This window comes from Hippoglossus stenolepis, chromosome 24, assembly GCF_022539355.2.
Source record: "Hippoglossus stenolepis isolate QCI-W04-F060 chromosome 24, HSTE1.2, whole genome shotgun sequence".
Classification (NCBI taxonomy): domain Eukaryota; kingdom Metazoa; phylum Chordata; class Actinopteri; order Pleuronectiformes; family Pleuronectidae; genus Hippoglossus; species Hippoglossus stenolepis.
This window is the reverse complement of record NC_061506.1, coordinates 4,087,496-4,105,498: the sequence shown is the minus strand read 5'-3', so window position 1 is coordinate 4,105,498 and position 18,003 is coordinate 4,087,496. Positions and strand designations below refer to the sequence as shown.

General features: G+C 41.2%; 1 protein-coding gene across 2 annotated transcripts; it reads left to right on the top strand.

Annotated features, from left to right (window-relative positions):
- Nucleotides 1-9,861: 9,861 nt before the first annotated feature.
- Nucleotides 9,862-13,898, top strand: LOC118103355 (homeobox protein engrailed-1-B). 2 transcript variants are annotated; one of them, XM_035150206.2, is made up of 2 exons: nt 9,862-10,657; nt 13,347-13,898. In XM_035150206.2, the coding sequence occupies exons 1-2, from the start codon at nt 10,123-10,125 to the stop codon at nt 13,664-13,666; spliced, it is 855 nt and encodes a 284-aa protein (XP_035006097.1). In that variant the 5' UTR covers nt 9,862-10,122; the 3' UTR covers nt 13,667-13,898. The 2 variants fall into 2 exon arrangements, with proteins under 2 accessions (XP_035006097.1, XP_035006096.1); XM_035150205.2 differs by having other exon boundaries at nt 13,335-13,898.
- The last annotated feature ends 4,105 nt before the right edge of the window (nt 13,899-18,003 follow it).

The window sequence follows — 18,003 nt, the reverse complement described above, 5'->3', positions numbered from 1 at the left end:
CGCATGCCGAGGACGACGGTGTCGCCTCTGGAACACAGATGGAGTGTGGCTGTCACGACGAGGACGTCAGGGAACCAGCTGAGACTCCAGGAAGTGACTGCGCCCGGCCAAGACGCAGCTCCAGCACATAAATCCCTGTGGAACCGCAGCATTGTGTTTTAACAGAGCGACATTTGTACCAATCAAACAATTACAATGTCCCCACATTAATAGAGAGTAACAATGAGCGGCCACTTTTAGAACCAGGCCGACCAGCTACAAGATGAATCGTGACCATAAAACATTGGAAAATGGAAAAAAGGAAAAGGTACCAGCCTGTGTTCATAACTATTTTAAGAGTGAAGGAACTACATATCCCATAAATCAGTGCGAATGATCCCTTTCCTTCAACTTCCAGCACTTCTTCTTGAAAATAAACTTGTTTCTATCTTGTATGTGTGTATATACTGTTTCATGAAGTGCATAGTAACTTGTTTACTATGATACTCACACCGTTTCACAATCTCATCACATGTGGCAAGTCTACCTTGGATGGTTAAAACATTATGGCTGATAATCAAAATGGATGGAACCACATCCACTGGTTTAAAGAAATGTATATCAAATCTTGTCCTCCTCATTTTTACAGGTGAAGACAGAAAAAAAAGGAAAGAGAGTCAAGACACTCAAACAGATTTTGCGTCATTATTATGATTTATATGTTTAGTAATGATTCAGCCGAATGCTGACTCACTTCATCCGTCAGTCTCTACTCTCCTCTGTGGTTTGAATCAGACAAACAAGGAAAAACAGAGAAAGGAGGGTGAAAGAGAAAGTAAAATGGTGACAGAACTTGTTTTATCCCCACGGAGGTAAAGGATGGAAGAGAAAAGAGGTAAATGCACCTTTTAAAAGGTTTCAACTCAGTTGTTAAGCTCATTTTTACAAAGACAGTGAGCTTTCCTGGTCCATGAACACATCTTCTGTCAACACACACTAATCAGTGGTGCCTACAGGGGTCAGGACGCCCAGGGGGGGGTCACGTAACACAGAGAACGAGTGGCGAGATGACAAATACAATTTAAAAACAATTATTTTGCCATAATTGTTGCTAAAGATAAAAAATTGTAACCTTGTGGACATAATCCCAAATATCCCTTGGTTTAATGGGGGTCTCAAGTCACTGGCTCTAGTTATTTTGGGGGTCAGGGGCTGAAAAGTTTGGGAGCCCCCCCGCTGTAAATAATTCAATGCCAGTTTATTCATTCTTAGGACTGGCTTATTGTGCCGTAGTGTCAGTGGCCTATTGTCCTCGTGACTCTCACCTGCACCGTTCATTTCCATGGAGGAGTGTGAGCGATCATATCAATGTCCCCAGAGTCATTAAAACACACGGAATTCATGCAGATTCTAGAGAAACAGCAAATCCTGCAGTGGCAGCAAGTAAACGCAGCTTCTCGCTGATTTAAAACCACCATTGGAATTATTATAACATCACCGTGAGAGCTAATATAGGAAGGCAATGGCTTTAATAATCATTAAAGTCATTTCTATAAAGGAAAATATCTAAATGGTTTCTGCTTTTAAAATGTGAATATTTAGGCTTTTCTGTTTTTTGGGCTTTTGGGAAACTGATTGAATTTTCCTCTGCTCTCTGACATTTTATTGCTCAAACAATTAAGCAGCTAATCGAGGAAACAGACTAACAGATTAATTTATAATTAAAACAATAATTAGCTGCAGCCCTAATATGCTTGTCTCGGCCAAAATAACACAAAGAGGAGCATCCTTTAAACAAAGGGGAAATTATTCTGTTTAATCCTGATGGGAAGCAGGACATTTGTGAATGCTTGTATTTCATGAAGATAGCAGGATGTCCCAGGTGGCTGAAGTGGGAAGATATCCTAATTATTTTCATTTCTAAGGAAACAGAAAAGGGAGGAAACACACACACACAGAAATGAACAGGGGGGAAAACAGAACTTCCTTAACTTCCTCCACAACGACTGAACTTCCTGATCAAACCACGCTGCAGAAAAATGAATCAATACGACTTAGAATGTGTCAATAAACTAAATTCTAAAACCAAAAAGACATAGGGGAGTTTGTGATATCATTAAACCTTTATTGAATCTGTAATGTAGAGTAAATTTGAGCTTTTATTTCAAACGTGTGACTGTGGATATGAACATCACACTATGCATTAAAATATGCTTTGGAAAAGAAGCTTTGGTCTAATCCGTAATTTCCATTTCAAACCCTAAATCCCAGCTTTACAAATCAAAGGCAATTATGTTTGTATCCTTGTGAGGCCCCCTCTTTATGTAAAACCTCGATACGCACGAATACAAGAAACTCACACATCATCCGTACAGATGATTTGCGGACGAGCGGGAAAATGGCACAACTGTCAGAAACGCATCCCTGTCTTGTTCTCGGGGATAATGAGAGGCTGAAGGAGACTGTGTGGGGATCAATCTCTCACACACACACACATTCACACACACTCACACACACACTTGATCCTTTATCCCGTCAACCATCAGCCACCTCGCCCTCCCGGCCTCCTCCTCCACGTTCCCTCACCCACTCATATTGTCATTATTCATGTCCTGCCTCCTCCCTCCGCTTGTCATGACAGACACGAGTTTCAGAGCCAATGAAATAGTTCCAGCAGTTACCCCCTCTCTAATTTGAAGCCCTCACAGCCTCGTCGCATGTTTAAATTCAGTCCGCTACATGTGCTGCTTCTGCTTGACCATCATTTCCCTTGGATTTCTCAAAGTGTGAAAAAAAAAAGCGGCCCGTCATCTGTCAGCTTTCAAATCTGATAACGACTTATCCGATGTATGATTAATTTATCGTCGTGTCTCTTCGGAGGATTTTTGGAATCCCGTGTCATGAAATCTGTCATTTGTGAATATAGGGGGAGTAAAGGTTAAAGAAATAAGTCATTGGAGCAGGTGGCTCTTATTGTAACAAGGCCAATGAGGACTATATCTTTCATCTCTCCTCCGGCTGATGACAGTGACGGGCCGAGGATGCCAGATGAGAGAGACGATCCTCAGAGAGTCGACTGAAAGGTTAGAGTGGCCCCAGGCAGCATGCCTGATTAGGAAACACACACAGACACACACACAGACACACACAGACACACAGACACACACGCACATGTGAGACCCCTTCAGTCACACACGTGTGGTGCTGCAGACACAGCAGGATGTGGTTGATGTGTCACTGCCATTTAAAGACTGAAACAAAAACACTTGTGATGCCTGTTATAGACAATGGGAATTATGAAGAAGAAAGAGAGGACGAGGACATGAAAGACGAAGAAGAGGAGGATGAGGAGGACAAAGGAAAAGACGGAGAATCAGAAATAGAAGTAGAAGAAGAGGAAGAGGAGGAGGAAGAAGCAGAAGGAGCAAACCAGATTAAATGATATTTGGACCCAAGGAAGAAGAGTATATTGAAAAGAGTTAATAGTATGTAGTTATGGGCGACTGCACATAAACTAATACATAAAAACACCTGAATTACAATAATAAAAACTAGAATTAGGTCAAATCAGAGAATGCTTTATGACAAAAGCTTTGATTTAAAGGAAGCTACTGACTAGTTCTGTACTGTGTGACGCCGCTCTATGGATTCACTGTTTATAAGTTAAAGGACTGCTGCAGTAAACCAGGCGTGATGAGATAAAAGCATGTTAAACAGTTTCTGTATCTTTAAAATTTAACATCGGGCAAAATCTGCAAATGTTCCTTAGTTTTAAAGATTTCTGGCAACAGGCTCCATGTAAGCAGCTCTGACACGTTGCTGTGAAACGCCATCGTGTGTTAGAGACGCCGCCGGGTTGCGTTGCTCGGAGCTAAATTGCTCACAATGACAATGTTCTACCCTTAACATTTGCTGATTAAACCAACATGGCTACCCTGAGCCAAAGCCCTCTGCAGACATTCCCTTGGAGATGGCTAATTCTGTCAACGCGCCGAACAGTGTCGGCATGGATTTAATTTGCCCGTCACTAAAGATGGGGCCCATTTATCATCACCTTAAGCTTTCGCAAACTTCTCAGCAAGACGTAATAAGGCTGAGGAGCAATTTGTCCCCCACTTCTCATTAGGACTCTTTGGAGATCCTCCAAAGATTAATTATTTATCTGCATTAATATCCCTTCAATTATTGATGATAGGTGAGTGTGTGTGCATGTGTGTGAAGGCCAAAGATCAGCCCTCCTTTACCTCAGCTTCCCTCCTGATTAATGGATGAGGGAGAGGAGCCCTTCATGTATTATTACTGGGGAGAACCTGGACCTCGGAAAGAGAGACCGACAGAGAGCAATAAGGAGAAGGAGAAGGAGAGAGAGAGAGAGAGAAAGAGAGAGAGAGAACTCTGTGAATGATAATAATCGTTTAGTATGCAAACATGTCCTCTGTACATCGCTGGCGTTTTAATATTTGAAGGAGTGAGCGTGGAGACAGTGATGGCACTGAAATCGTAAATTTGTGACAACTCTTTAAGATTTGTGTCGCATCCCCGCAGAGCTACTTAAATCTGACACTCGTGGCAACAAGTTATTGAAACGTCAAACAATGAAAAAGTAGAAAACGGTAAATCCATTACGGAGCTCAAGAAAAGCAAATGATCATTGACATACAACGCGGAACTATATTCTTCTGTCTTTATGTTTCGTTCTTTGAAGCTGTTTATCGCAACATTGGTTTTACTGTTATCCCTCAGTAGTCATGGTGATAAGAATCAGCTCAAGTCTACTGGCAACGTTTAGGTTTAGGTACAGAAACTATTCAAATTGTTCTGTTTTAAGGAGGAATTTAAAAGATTAATGTTCAAATATGTACTTCCTTAAGGTTAGAGGCTGTTTGTTGTCATGCTTACAATAAGAAAAGGGCGGTCCTTTACTATATGGCCACTAGAGGTCACCGGGCCCTAAAGGGTAACTCTCGGTGACAGAGATTGAACGTAAAGATGGACGACGCCTCTCCACTTTCTTTCATCATCGAGAAATGGAGCGGCGGCGGCGTCAAGGTCGTGCTGATACACGTGTTCGACCAATCGTGAGTCAGTCTCAGCTTTCAATCATGACGTTTCACTGTGCTTTCATAAAACGTCTCAATCAATTAAAACCACACTTATCAGAAGAATGAACCCTTAGTGTGATAAGAGCTACTTGAAATGACAGAAACCATCTTTGAGAACAATGTATTTCATGTACTTTTAGTTTGGACAATGTCCCATCTGCTAACATGGAGGAGGCAGGATTTATGACCACTACTGCAACCAGCCACCAGGTCGTGATCGAGACGTTTTGGCTTCAGATAAGTATTTAAAGTCTTTGTATTTGGTTTTATTGTATTTGACGTATATTTGAAGAAAGAAAACACGTTTTTTAAAACAACTCCCATTGCTCACAAGCCTCTGATGTTTGATTACGAGACCTTTTTGTTTGTAAGCCTCGTTTTAATCTCCTCTGATGACGTGAAATGATCAGAGCAGCTCTTTAAGTTTTTACTGCTGTTGTACTCTGACATCTACTGGACATGCAGAGTAGTGCAAGGCTGCATGTGCTGACTGGTTGAAAACAGCTGATACCATGGAAACCGTACACAGGTATGAAAATATTTGCATTAATTTGTAAATATGTTTTATTGTACACAACACGATATTATATACTGTGTTATATATATTATATGATATCTAGTTTATCTATAGCTGTCAAATAAATGCAGTAAATAGTAAAATATTTGCCTTTGAATAACAAAGGCACAAAAACGAAATATTAAATACAGTACAAATTCTTCAAATCCTATTTTAATGTTGTGTTTGATTAAATGCATTCAGCTGTTTTCACCAATTGTTTAGAAAAGTATTCATTTCATATGCAGGGAATTATTTTTCTATGTTCCAGGACCTGCTGCAGACGCCACTTACACATCTCAGTCACTAGATGTCGCCAGAGCCATATACTTGCTTTAAACTTGGCACTTTCCAGATGTGGATACTTGAGCATAAGGGTCCTGGCAGGGTTTCATGCCAACAACCCCCTCTGATACAAATACATCATCTGATTTAATTAAAGATTTGCGAGGTGAGCGTTCAACTTCTGCTCATTTAGCTTCTTAACCTGAATGAGCATGAATGAAAGAATGCAGAAGCCTTCAGGGTGAAATCACACCACCGTCTTCCTCCACTAGGTGAAAGCACAAGCATGCAGCTGCAGCACTTTGAGTCAGAGCTCCACAACCTTCCTGAACATTATGTGTGACAATGCAAAGAATATGTTTATCTTCATTCAAAAAAATAAATACATAAGCATCGTTTAAAAAATAGTGATTAAAACCAGAGCTAATATTGTTGTTTCAAGAGTAGAAATTAACCAACAACTGAATTAGATTTAGTCGTTATAGAAGAAGCGTTGGAGCTTAATTGTCATTTTTGTGTAAACTGATGCATTCTGATTAAAAATGCATAATTTGTTGTGTGGAAAAATCTGCATTTATCATTTTGTGCACTTTTATTTGAGGGCCACTTATTTTAAAATATTCTCTTTTACAGTGGACACAATGGTGTTTGTATTTTAACGTGTTAATTTACAAAAGTAGTATTGTAGTAAATATGATTTCGTACTTTTCGTAAAATCCTGAACTGTTTTGATTTACTTTAATAAGAAGTTTAATATTTTCTCTGTAAAGCTGAGGCAACGTTTTACACCCATATTACATCTTCTCATTTCCACTTCTAGTACTGGCTTCTGTGAAATTTTTTAAAAAGTGTTTTATTTTTATAGGAAAATCTTTCCTGGTCTCCTTTTTTATTAACTCTGAATATAGGCTATTTCAAATAAAAATAATTTAAACACTACAGGAGGTGATTAGATTCATTCCCTGACATAATTGGAGGGAACCAGTTTGTGTTGTGTGACAGCTGCTTCTAACTGGGCCTCCGATACACTTCAGTCTGGGTTTGAAGGTCTGTAATTTAGACTGGAAACAAGATAACAAGGCAGAATGAAGCCAGAACGCAAGACAACACGTGAGACGGACATATGAAGAATAATGAAGAATAACCTGCAGTGTGTGTGTGTGTGTGTGTGTGTGTGTGTGTGTGTGTGTGTGTGTATTATCCTTTTATTGGCTTTAGGCTACATGTGCTTCACTTCACCCCTCACACAGGAAGTAGAACAATCTGCGACTACATGGGCCTAATAACACACACACACACACACACACACACACACACACACACACACACACACACACACACACACACACACACACACACACACACACAATTAACTATTGGTTGGTGTTGGTGTTGGTGTGTGTGTGTGTGTGTGTGTGTGTGTGTGTGTGTGTGTGTGTGTGTGTGTGTGTGTGTGTGTGTGTGTGTGTGTGTGTGTGTGTGTACTAATTTGTATTGGCTTCAGGACCTTTTCCAGGACAAGTGGACCTCATGGGGACCAAAGCCTGGTCCTGGTCAAGGTTAAAGGGAGAAGAGGTGAATTGTGGGTAGGTTAGGTTTTGAGGTTAGGCATGAATTGGTTATGGTTTAGGTTTAGGGGTTACATGTGAATTGTGGGTAGGTTGATAATGTGGCCATGGTCAATATAAGGGTGAAGGTTTGGATTGTGGGTAGGTTGAGGTTAGGGTTAGACATGAATTAGTCATGGTTAATGGGTAAGATGTGAATTGTGTGTTGGTTAATGGGTTGGTCATGGTTGAGGTTAGGGTTGTGATGTGATGTGAATTGTGGGTAGGTTATGGTTATGGTTAAGGGACTGGGCTGGTCATGGTTAAGGTTAAGGTTAAGGTTATGAGCATGGGTTGGTCATGGTTAAGGGTAGGGTTAGGGCTAAGGTTAACATGTGAATTGTGGGTAGGTTAAGGTTATGGTTACAGGTATGGGTTGGTCATGGTTATAAGCATGGGTTGGTCATGGTTAAGCTTATACGCATGGGTTGGTCATGGTTAAGCTTATAAGCACGGGTTGGTTAAGGTTATAAGCATGGGTTGGTCATGGTTAAGCTTATACGCATGGGTTGGTCATGGTTAAGGTTATAAGCATGGGTTGGTCATGGTTAAGGTTATAAGCATGGGTTGGTCATGGTTAAGGTTATAAGCATGGGTTGGTCATGGTTAAGGTTAGGGATAAGCTTTTTGGTTCCAGGCTGCACACAATGAATGGAAGTCAATGCAAAGTCCTAATAAGGATAGCTGCACCCCCCTGCATGTGTGTGTGTGTCAGAGCGCGTGCACGCTCCACCTGACGCACCTCCACTATATGGGCTACTCAATAAAAGCGGGGCTGTGATCCGTCAGTGCATTCATCATCCTATTACGGCGACAAATCCGGCTCCCGGTACATGAGAGGTGAAATGAATCACCGACGTTAAGCCGTCAATAAAGTCATTTCTGTAAATGGTGTCTCCGAGGGCCCGCGCTATTATTCAACGAGCTTTATCAGCACCTTGGAAATTAGGAGGCTTGTAGCGCGGCCCCTGGCTCCCCGTGATTAAGGGCCCTGCCAGGAGCCGGTGACAGCAGCTTTTCACCGGGCCTCTTTTATTCGGGCCGCTCCCGGTGATGAACGCCGGGCTGATCGGGCGGAATGAAGACTAATTAAAAGCTATAAATTATCTTCTGCGGGCCCGGCCTCTCCAGCAGCTCCCAGATAAGAGGCGCGCTCATTTAGTCACAATGGCGCCGCGGCTACAACAGCGCATTGATACTGTCCTAATTGGAATTTAATTAAGTAGCCACGCTCCTCCTGCACCGGCCTGCGCGTGGGATAAAGATTTCACTTTCACAAACACGTCCACACTTCCTGCTGCTATTAGGATTATTAATATTATTATTACTTCTAATCGCCAATTAGAGCCTGGTGGCATTTCTTTAATTGTTTTAGTGAGATTTTTTAAAACACAATATTTATTATACTTCCTGCAGGGCTACATACATTTGTTTTTATATTGTTTTATATTTTTTGTCCTGCTGCCAAAAGCTGCCACAATATGAATGGTTAAATTATAAATATGCTTCACACCAGACAGGAAATAGTCACGTTTACTCCTGTAGCACATTTCGACAGCGAGGCAATTTAAAGTGCTTTACATTAAATATAAATATAAAATGCCTCGTGACAGATTTTAAAAGGAAGGCGACACAAACAAAGAAGCTTTTAAAGGTGAATTAAAAGAGTTATGAAATAAATGAGGTCAACGAGTGACGGTGCTGTGGAAGAAATGAAATGAAAAAATATGAAAAAGTGCAGGAAATGTTTGAATTTACTAAGAAACACGATGGAGTTTAATTAAAGTAAGAAGAGCTGGGTTTTTATTTAGCTGGTTTTACTTTGGCGTGTTTTCCAAAGCACGTTTCAGGCTCATTTTAACGATGGTGTAAAAAACGCTGTTGAAATCCTGTTTAAGATTTTTTACCTTGTTCACTGATGGAAACACACACATTGCAAATAATGATTGCGTGAGCGAACTTTAAAATAAATATAAATTCTTTAAAAATAGGTATTATTGAATTCTATAAATAAATAAATTCCCTAAACAATAAAAGCTTGAATTGAGTATTTGTTGCTGTGTATTATTTGTTTTTGTGTTTTGCTATGAACACATATTTCCCGTGTGTGTTTTATTCCTAGTGTTCGTGTTGTTGTTTTTACTGACTACATGCACGTGCCCAAACCCCTACAAAAAAAGAAATCGGGCTACGAGCCGCGCGTGCTCGAGGGCGGCCGCTGATTGGCCACCGTGAGATCTGACAGGGACGATCTGCGCCGCTGATTGGCCCGCCGCGCTTCATGCACGCGCACACGTGCTTCCGGCTGGGTGTAGTAAAGGGGACAAACACACACACGCACACTCCCGGGAGCAGATAACGGGGTTTCGGGGAGTTCGGAGGAGACAGAATATTCTGCAGCACCGGGAACTCACCGGGAGCTGCCCGGTATGTCCGAGTACGGAAGCCTGTGAGGAGACGACATGTGGCCGCTGCGGGTGATTTGAGGCGCTCAGCAGAAGATTCGTGTGTCGGTGAAACTCTGGATACTGACGGAGGCAACAAGTGGAGTTCGCCGCGGAGACGCCGCCGTTTCTCGCCGCCGCCACCAGCCATGGAAGAGCCGAAGGAGCCGAGCAGCGGCCGGGACTCCACCGAGGAGGAGAGCCTGTCCCTGTCGCCGAACCTGCCGTCCCCGCCGCTGATGCTCCCGCACCAGGCGGCCCAGCAGGCCCACCGAACCACCAACTTTTTCATCGACAACATCCTGCGGCCGGACTTCGGCAGCAGGAAGGAGCCGGCCTACCGCAGCCAGACGCCGGGCCGCGAGAACGTGAACCCGCTGGCCGGGGCCAGGCCGCCGGCGCACACCGGCAGCCTGTGCCTGGACTCGAACTGCAGCAGCGACAGCACCTCGTCGTCGCCGTGCTCCTCGTCCTCCACGTCCTCGTCGCCCTCGTCCAAGCAGAACTCGTCGAAACAGGGCGAGCCGGCGGGCACCGGCACCGGGAGATACGCGGACAGCCCCTCGTCTATTGTGGTTGTGAGCAGCGGCAACGGGGCGGCCGCGGCCCCCAGTAAGGAGAGCCAGCCGCTGCTGTGGCCCGCCTGGGTTTACTGCACCCGCTACTCGGACCGGCCCTCATCTGGTAAGGCGCTAGTAGTCCCCGCATCACCCCGCCTGAGGTGCTCCGCTGCCGGGCAACTTTCTGTGCGCGTGTCCCTCACAGATTTGTTGTGACAGGGAACTTAATTAAAGTGAGGTCATAATGATCCTGAAACCAAAACAACACTTCAGATGAATATAAATTAGAATTTAGATGAAAATAGGATGATACACCAATTCTTCTTTTCTCACACACACGCGTTATTATACTGTGTTATAGTCCCATAATAACCACTAGTCTGTAAAAGCTTTTTTACCACAACATGCTGGAATATTTATCTTACAAATGCTGATAATTAAATCATAATTATATTATAATAGCTTCGTGTCGTTTGTCTTCGTTAGCGACAACACGAAAAGCTATTTTTAACATTTTCTCTGGAAACAACAAACGCACCAAAATATATAATTGGAGACAGTAGAAATAAAATATGTGTAAAACAATTTAATGTTGATAATAATGCGGCTGAAGCAGTATGTGTGTGTTTTAATTTAAAATGTTGAATATACAAATATACACACAGCTCCATAATATTTAAATGGCTTTGGATTTAGTACTTTATTAAATATTAAAGTGTAGTTCAATTACAGAAATGTTATATTAATATAGGATTTAAACGATAAGTACATTAACAAAGTACATATTATTATTAGAATTGTTTTGGCACCTTATTTGATTTTTAAAAAATAAATTATTCAAAATAAAAGTTGCCTTCAAAAACATTGAGGATTTATCTGAGTGTTTTTAAAGAACATGTAAAATAAAGGTGGTGTAGTGATTGAAAAGGATTCAAATCGCCGCCATTGTTGTGTATTAAGTGGGTTCAACTATTTGGCTGATATTAAGTTTTTTTGTGCATAATTTACAGCTACAGGACAAAAAGCGTTTTCATAATAATTATAATAATATTAATAATAGTGCGAAACACAGGGGAAAGTCCTCCATCTGAGCTTGTTCCATTTATATAAATGTGTGGTCCTTTTTATTATGAGAATCTGTTTGTGTAGCATTAAATATGTTTTTATTGTGTTTATAGGAGCTGAGCATGTTCCTATAACACTACACTGCATTGGTTTTTATAAGATTTGTCTTGGTGAACTTATTTTAAATTTTTCTTGCATTACTTGACCTACAGCCCTAAAAATAAAAGTTAAATAAACAATTCAAATTTTATTTTAGCACAATATTCCCTCTAGTTGCCCTTTAACTAAGCCGGGGTCAAATGAACAGTCGTTTACTATCATGGTGTGTTCACTGCAACATGCTTGCTACTTGCTCAATGCAAACCCATACATTTCCCTGTGTGACCGCCACATCTTTGCTACCTGAGCTGAATCACATGTGCACATGCATTCAGGCCCAGTGTGCAGCCTTGATTATTAAGAAGTCCCAGTGCTGGATGGAGTCCACTCATTGTAGCACGGGGGCTTGTTGTTTTTGAGCACAGTAGACTGTGGTGATGTGGACCTGAACAGTGTGTCTGCACTGGGACTCCAGTCCAAAGCAACTTATTCCATTTGAACCGTGGCAGCAGGTTGCTGCTTGTTTTGGCGCCATAACCAGTCAGATGTCACAGGCCTGTGTTAGAGTCCACACAAAGGCCTGCCTGCATCTAATGAGGCCAGAACGTCCAAACCTGCTCATGTCAACTGAGCTGACACACTCAGACCACTTCACCCTGGTCCACAATCATCTGCTGATATCTATTATTATTTAATATTCACCTCTGATTATTTCAGAAATGTTTTCTCAACCATTGTGCTCTAAAACAAACCTTTTTTATTATGTTTTAATCGAGACAGACACAACAAATGTTCAACGCTTATTTGAGCATTTTAGTTTTTAGGGCTGGGCAATAAAACATCAATAATTATCACAATATGATTAATAATAAGTGTAATATTTATGGATATATTGCTGATTGTGCACAGTGTGGAGGTGTAACACATTATTCATCTGCCTCAGATTCGTGTTTGTAATTCTCTGTCCTGAAAGATGAGTTTTAAACCACAACCTTCACTCAGGAGCAAAAATCTGTCTTTAAACTTAAAAGATATAACAATGAGACATTTATGGTGATAATTATCAATATAGTCTGAAAAAAAAAAACCTCGAGCACACACTTGTAAGTAATAAGTAGAATATTGAGTAATAACCGTGTCACAGTATGTAGCATCGCAACCCCTTTGTATTCTATGGTGGAGAGAAAAGCCTCAGTCAATACTTAAATATTCTATAATATTTCTCTAAATCTCTCGTTGCTATTTACACAGCAGCAGTACTCTGTAGTGTTTTGTGTTGTGAAGGACATTGAAAAGTCTCCTGTTTAATGCTGGTTACTCACCTGGTTCAGGACAGAGGAAGGTATTGCCGTCCTTCTGAGTGGCCTTATTGTTGACATGATTTATTCCCACTGCCTCCATGTTTCATATATTACATATTACAGAGGGGCAGAGAACAGTGTTTGAAAATCTAATGCAAAGTGCATCGGTATCAGGACAGTGTGGTGACCTACATTCGATCATATTGATATAATCAGCTGCTATCATCACTCATCAGCTGCTGTAAGCAGGAGCTCGGATGGTGAATATCTAATATATCTAGTGTAACACTTTGTCCGTGGTCAAGCAGTAGAATAAATATTTTATTTCTATTGTTGTTTCCACACCAGGCCCAAGGACACGGAAACTGAAAAAGAAGAAGAGCAGCAAGGAGGACAAGCGGCCCAGGACAGCGTTCACGGCCGAGCAGCTGCAGAGACTGAAAACTGAGTTCCAGGCCAACCGCTACATAACGGAGCAGCGGAGACAGTCTCTGGCCCAGGAACTCAACCTGAACGAGTCCCAGATTAAAATCTGGTTCCAGAATAAGAGGGCCAAGATTAAAAAGGCCACCGGCTACAAGAACGGCCTGGCCATGCAGCTCATGGCCCAAGGACTTTACAACCACTCGACCACCACCGTGCAGGAGGAGAAGGAGGAAAGTGAATGAGAGGGCCCCGGACATTCCCCCCACGCCCCGCCCCCCACACCCCCCCCCCCCACGCTCAGGCCCCGCAGCCTGACTCTTTGGACTCTTTTTGGAGCTAATGAAAAAAAAAAAAATGAACTGGAAGTGGGGGAGCCGCTATTTAAAAACACAGATTTCTGTTTATGGTAACAGTATATGGACATAATTATATAAATGAGCGATCGTTATTAAAGTTTATATAGCCACACAGTTATCATGTTGTATACAGTATATTTAATTTCCGCCTCACCTGCCATCTCATCCCTTCTGTCTGTTCCCGCTGTTTTTAGACTGTCCGGTTGGCTCTATAGGTTCTTGTGGTCTCCTGTCGCCCATTTCTTCATCCAACACATCAGTTCCACAGACTCAGACAAGCCAAAGATTTTAATATGTCCACATGTAGTCTGAAATAAAAAAAAAAGGAGAATGGTAGATTGATGGACTAAATTATTCTTTCTTTCTTTCATTCCCTTTCTATGGGTAATTCAACTTTAAAGTGGTGAAAGGAGTTGAGAGGAATTATTCAGAGGATTTAAAACAATTATTAGTTTTACTACACTGAAACCACACAATAAGAGTTATGGCTGCAGACTTTTTTATTTTGATATGTGAGAGAGGTGGTGGGGCAGAGACAGAAATAGAGAAATATCACACACACACACACACACACAACACTACACTACATGTTTCTACACAACGGATAGCATTTCACCTATTAATCTTTTCTGGGCATTTACAAGATTTGCCCGACCGTGCTGAACCCCGAGTCGCTCCTCGCTGTGCGAAGCCTCGTCTGGGTTCGAGCTTCACAGGGAGAAACGCTTCTTTTCCCTACATCTGACTTATTTGTTGTGTTTGGCCTGACGTGACCTCGGGTTCAGGTTTGTCAGAGCCTGGCTGTGAACTCTGTGACATGGCGTGTGTGTGTGTGTGTGTCTGCGGCCGCAGTGAAAACTTAAGGGACTCTGCATAATATGATTATAGTGGAAAGTTGTTCGGATTACAAAGCTGCTATTGATATTTTTAAAGAGGTATTTTTTCCCCCAGCTGTTTTTGGAAAGGCATGTTGGAGCGAAGGGGAAAAATTTACAAAACAAAGCCATAACTTTAATTTTATTGGTGTGAAAAAAATGTACCAGTTCCTTTATTTTCCAGGTTTGTGATAGAACAAGGAATCAAGCACGTAAGATACTGAAGCTCTCCTATTTACAGTAAACTATGATTATTACTTTTATGAAAATGTATTCCAAAATATATTTACATTAGTAACGAACAAAACCAAAACGTTTTCTTTCTTTATGAATTAATATTAATGTTTAATGTTCAAACCAGGGCTTGAAATGTGAATAACCTTAATAATACGTCACATGGTGTACAGTGAAACTTGCCGATTCATTCTTTAATATAAAATAATCCGGATTATTTTACTAACACGTATAATTCGCAGTAGAATAGAGCTCACCTCGACTTTGTTGTTAAATTCATGAAATGGTGAATGGATTACGGAGGCGGCGCCATGTTGCGGTGATCCAAACCTCCCGACACGCACGACCGACGTGTCTGTGATTTATATGGTTCCTGTTTGTTCCGTCGCTTCTACACAAGTGAGCGGATTATTTAATTAAGAGCTAACGAGGCTGCGTTCACGGCCTCCGCGTTTCTTTTCTAATTATTTCAAGAGCTGCTGCTGATAATGACGATGATGCGTTCAGGTTCAGCTCGGCCTGCGGAGCAGAGATTTAATAAGCGCACAGAACGTAATTGATTTCAACGACGAGGGGCTGGGAGACGCTGCTTTGGTTGGAGTCAGTTTATTCCATTAGATTTAATTAACATTTTATCCTATTTATCTATATGTTTGAGTCCATTTATTAAGACTATACACGTTATGAGCCTGATGTGCAACTCTCCGAAGACATAACAGCAAAATTAAACTGAGGGAAAATGCTCCAGACACAAAAGAGTGAATAAAAAAACCGACTTGTTCAGGTTATAGATTATTATTTAAAAATTATTATTTTTCTTCCATGTCGCAGCAGCCGAGCTTTGCCTCAGGAAAACCCGTCTTTTAGAAGCAGGGGCTCTTCTCCCCTGCAGCATCGAAAACCTCCCGGGGTCCTTGAAAGGGTTTCCACAGGGACCCACAGTAATATCAGCACTAAATTAATGCCACCCTTCACTTAAATATCTGAATGAATATTCATAGGACTTGATTTCAGTTTGACACAAAGTCTAATTTCATCCTAATGCTGTCAAATGGTAATTTGAGGGTTTGTCTTTTTTGATGTACAATAGGGCTGGGAAATAAAACAATATCCATAATTATCGTAATGTAATTTTAATCAGTAGCAATAAAGGTTAAAAAATATATCCATGTATTTCTTATACATTGTGAAAACACAGTGAGGAGGTAAAACACATCTAAAGCTTGGAAAAATATTTTTGCGGTTTACCACAACCCTTTAAAAAATCCGTCTTTGATCTTTAAAGGAATAATAATTTAAAGACTTATCGTAATAATTATCGATATCTGCTGATAATGGAAAATGTCATCTTGATATCATTTTTGGCCAGAACGCTGAGCCCTAATAAAATCTACAACTAAACGTATCCTCATGAGCTCAATACGCTTTAACATGCGTTTATAGTACCATGTTTTTTATGGCTGAAGTTTGATGTTTAGAAAACACACAGGTCTATTGTTTCTGAATCCAGTGTCTGCATGAGGCCATCTGGGCTGCATGTGTGAGCAGAGGTGAGGAGGCGGCCTCCGAGCCTCTTCACGGTCAGCTAACTCTGCAGCTCTGATATTATAATGATAGTCTGATTCCCTGCTGTGAATGCGGAAGAGGGTCTTATGACAGTGTATTTAAAATTCATACAATTATGAAACAGCGAGAGGATTCCTCTCCCCCCCCCCACCTCCCACCCTGTCATTTAGGAGCAAGCCGAGGGTTTATCTGTAAAACAAAGAAAAGCCGGGGATCGTTTGCATAGTTAGCATAGACTGCCTCGCAGGCACAATATGGATTTAATTTATATGCAAATGAAAAGCAATAAAAGGAGAATACACACTGGAAATCTCTGCTGTTTAAAGGGGGCGACAGTTGGATTCGGAGCTCGCATGCACAATTCTCAAGCATTATCATCCTCGACTGAAAGCAATGCTGTTATATAATGATCAGAAACTGCAGCAGAGGCTGCACTGGTGTGCGTCAACATGCACCACTGCAAACGTCTGATGTGGCATTAAAGAAGGGTTTTTATCACAAGTCACACTGAGGAGGAAACAAACGCAGACTGTTTGCACATGCAGGATATTTGCATTGCCTCTGAAAGTGCACGGTGACCTTTTACACTTCACGCTCGGCACTGATGTTATCTTGTTTGGCCCCTAAGCATTATTCAAATCCTTCATAACGATTCCAAAATATACATTTTACACATTTTACACAATTATTCCCACTTTCTGTTACTTTATATATTCATTTTTCTAAATATAACTCAAAAATATTGAAGCCTCATTTATTCAACTTGCTTACGAATGATATGACCATGCATTGTTATAGATAATAGATGATAGAATAGTTATCAACTCAACTTTGAGCAGCTACAACATTAAATGGCTCCTCACACGCAAATGGATCAGTGGCAATAAAACAATAATATACATTAAACCTCATTTTAAAGGGATAATTCTGCATAATGACACACTTAAAAATCAGGGAATATGATATTTTAAATTAAATTAAATATGATTTATGGCATTTCCACTTTTAATTATTAATAATAAAGTGTAATCCTACAATACCTCAATGTTACATGTTAAATTACTTACTGTTTCAGGAAGTAATTTCTGTAATGTACAATAACATGAAATCTATCAAAATTAAATGCACACTTGCACACGTATAGGAGATGTGGGGGTGCACTGGAACCACAACTGTCATTCAAACAAAATGGGGGTTGACCTCCCACATTCATGCAAATTCCGTGTTCCGTGTTGTTTGATTAGTGCGATACACACTGCTGGAAAATACATGTCCACACAAAAGCAGGAAAGCCTTAAAGAGGATAAACAATCACATGATGCCTGCGATGAAATGCACCACGCAGAGACATGCAGGCTTGTGCCAACACGCGAGGAGAAGAGCGCCTGGGTTTCCACAGCCAGACATTTAAAAGAGATTCTTAGATCACTGCGCTGTGACCAAGCTGGTGCTAAGGAGGGAAGTTCAGAGTCTGTCCTCCCCCCCAACTGCTGCCGCCTTAGTGGGAGGAGAGGGAGAGAGAGGTGCCTCTTCAAATTCCTTTTTTTT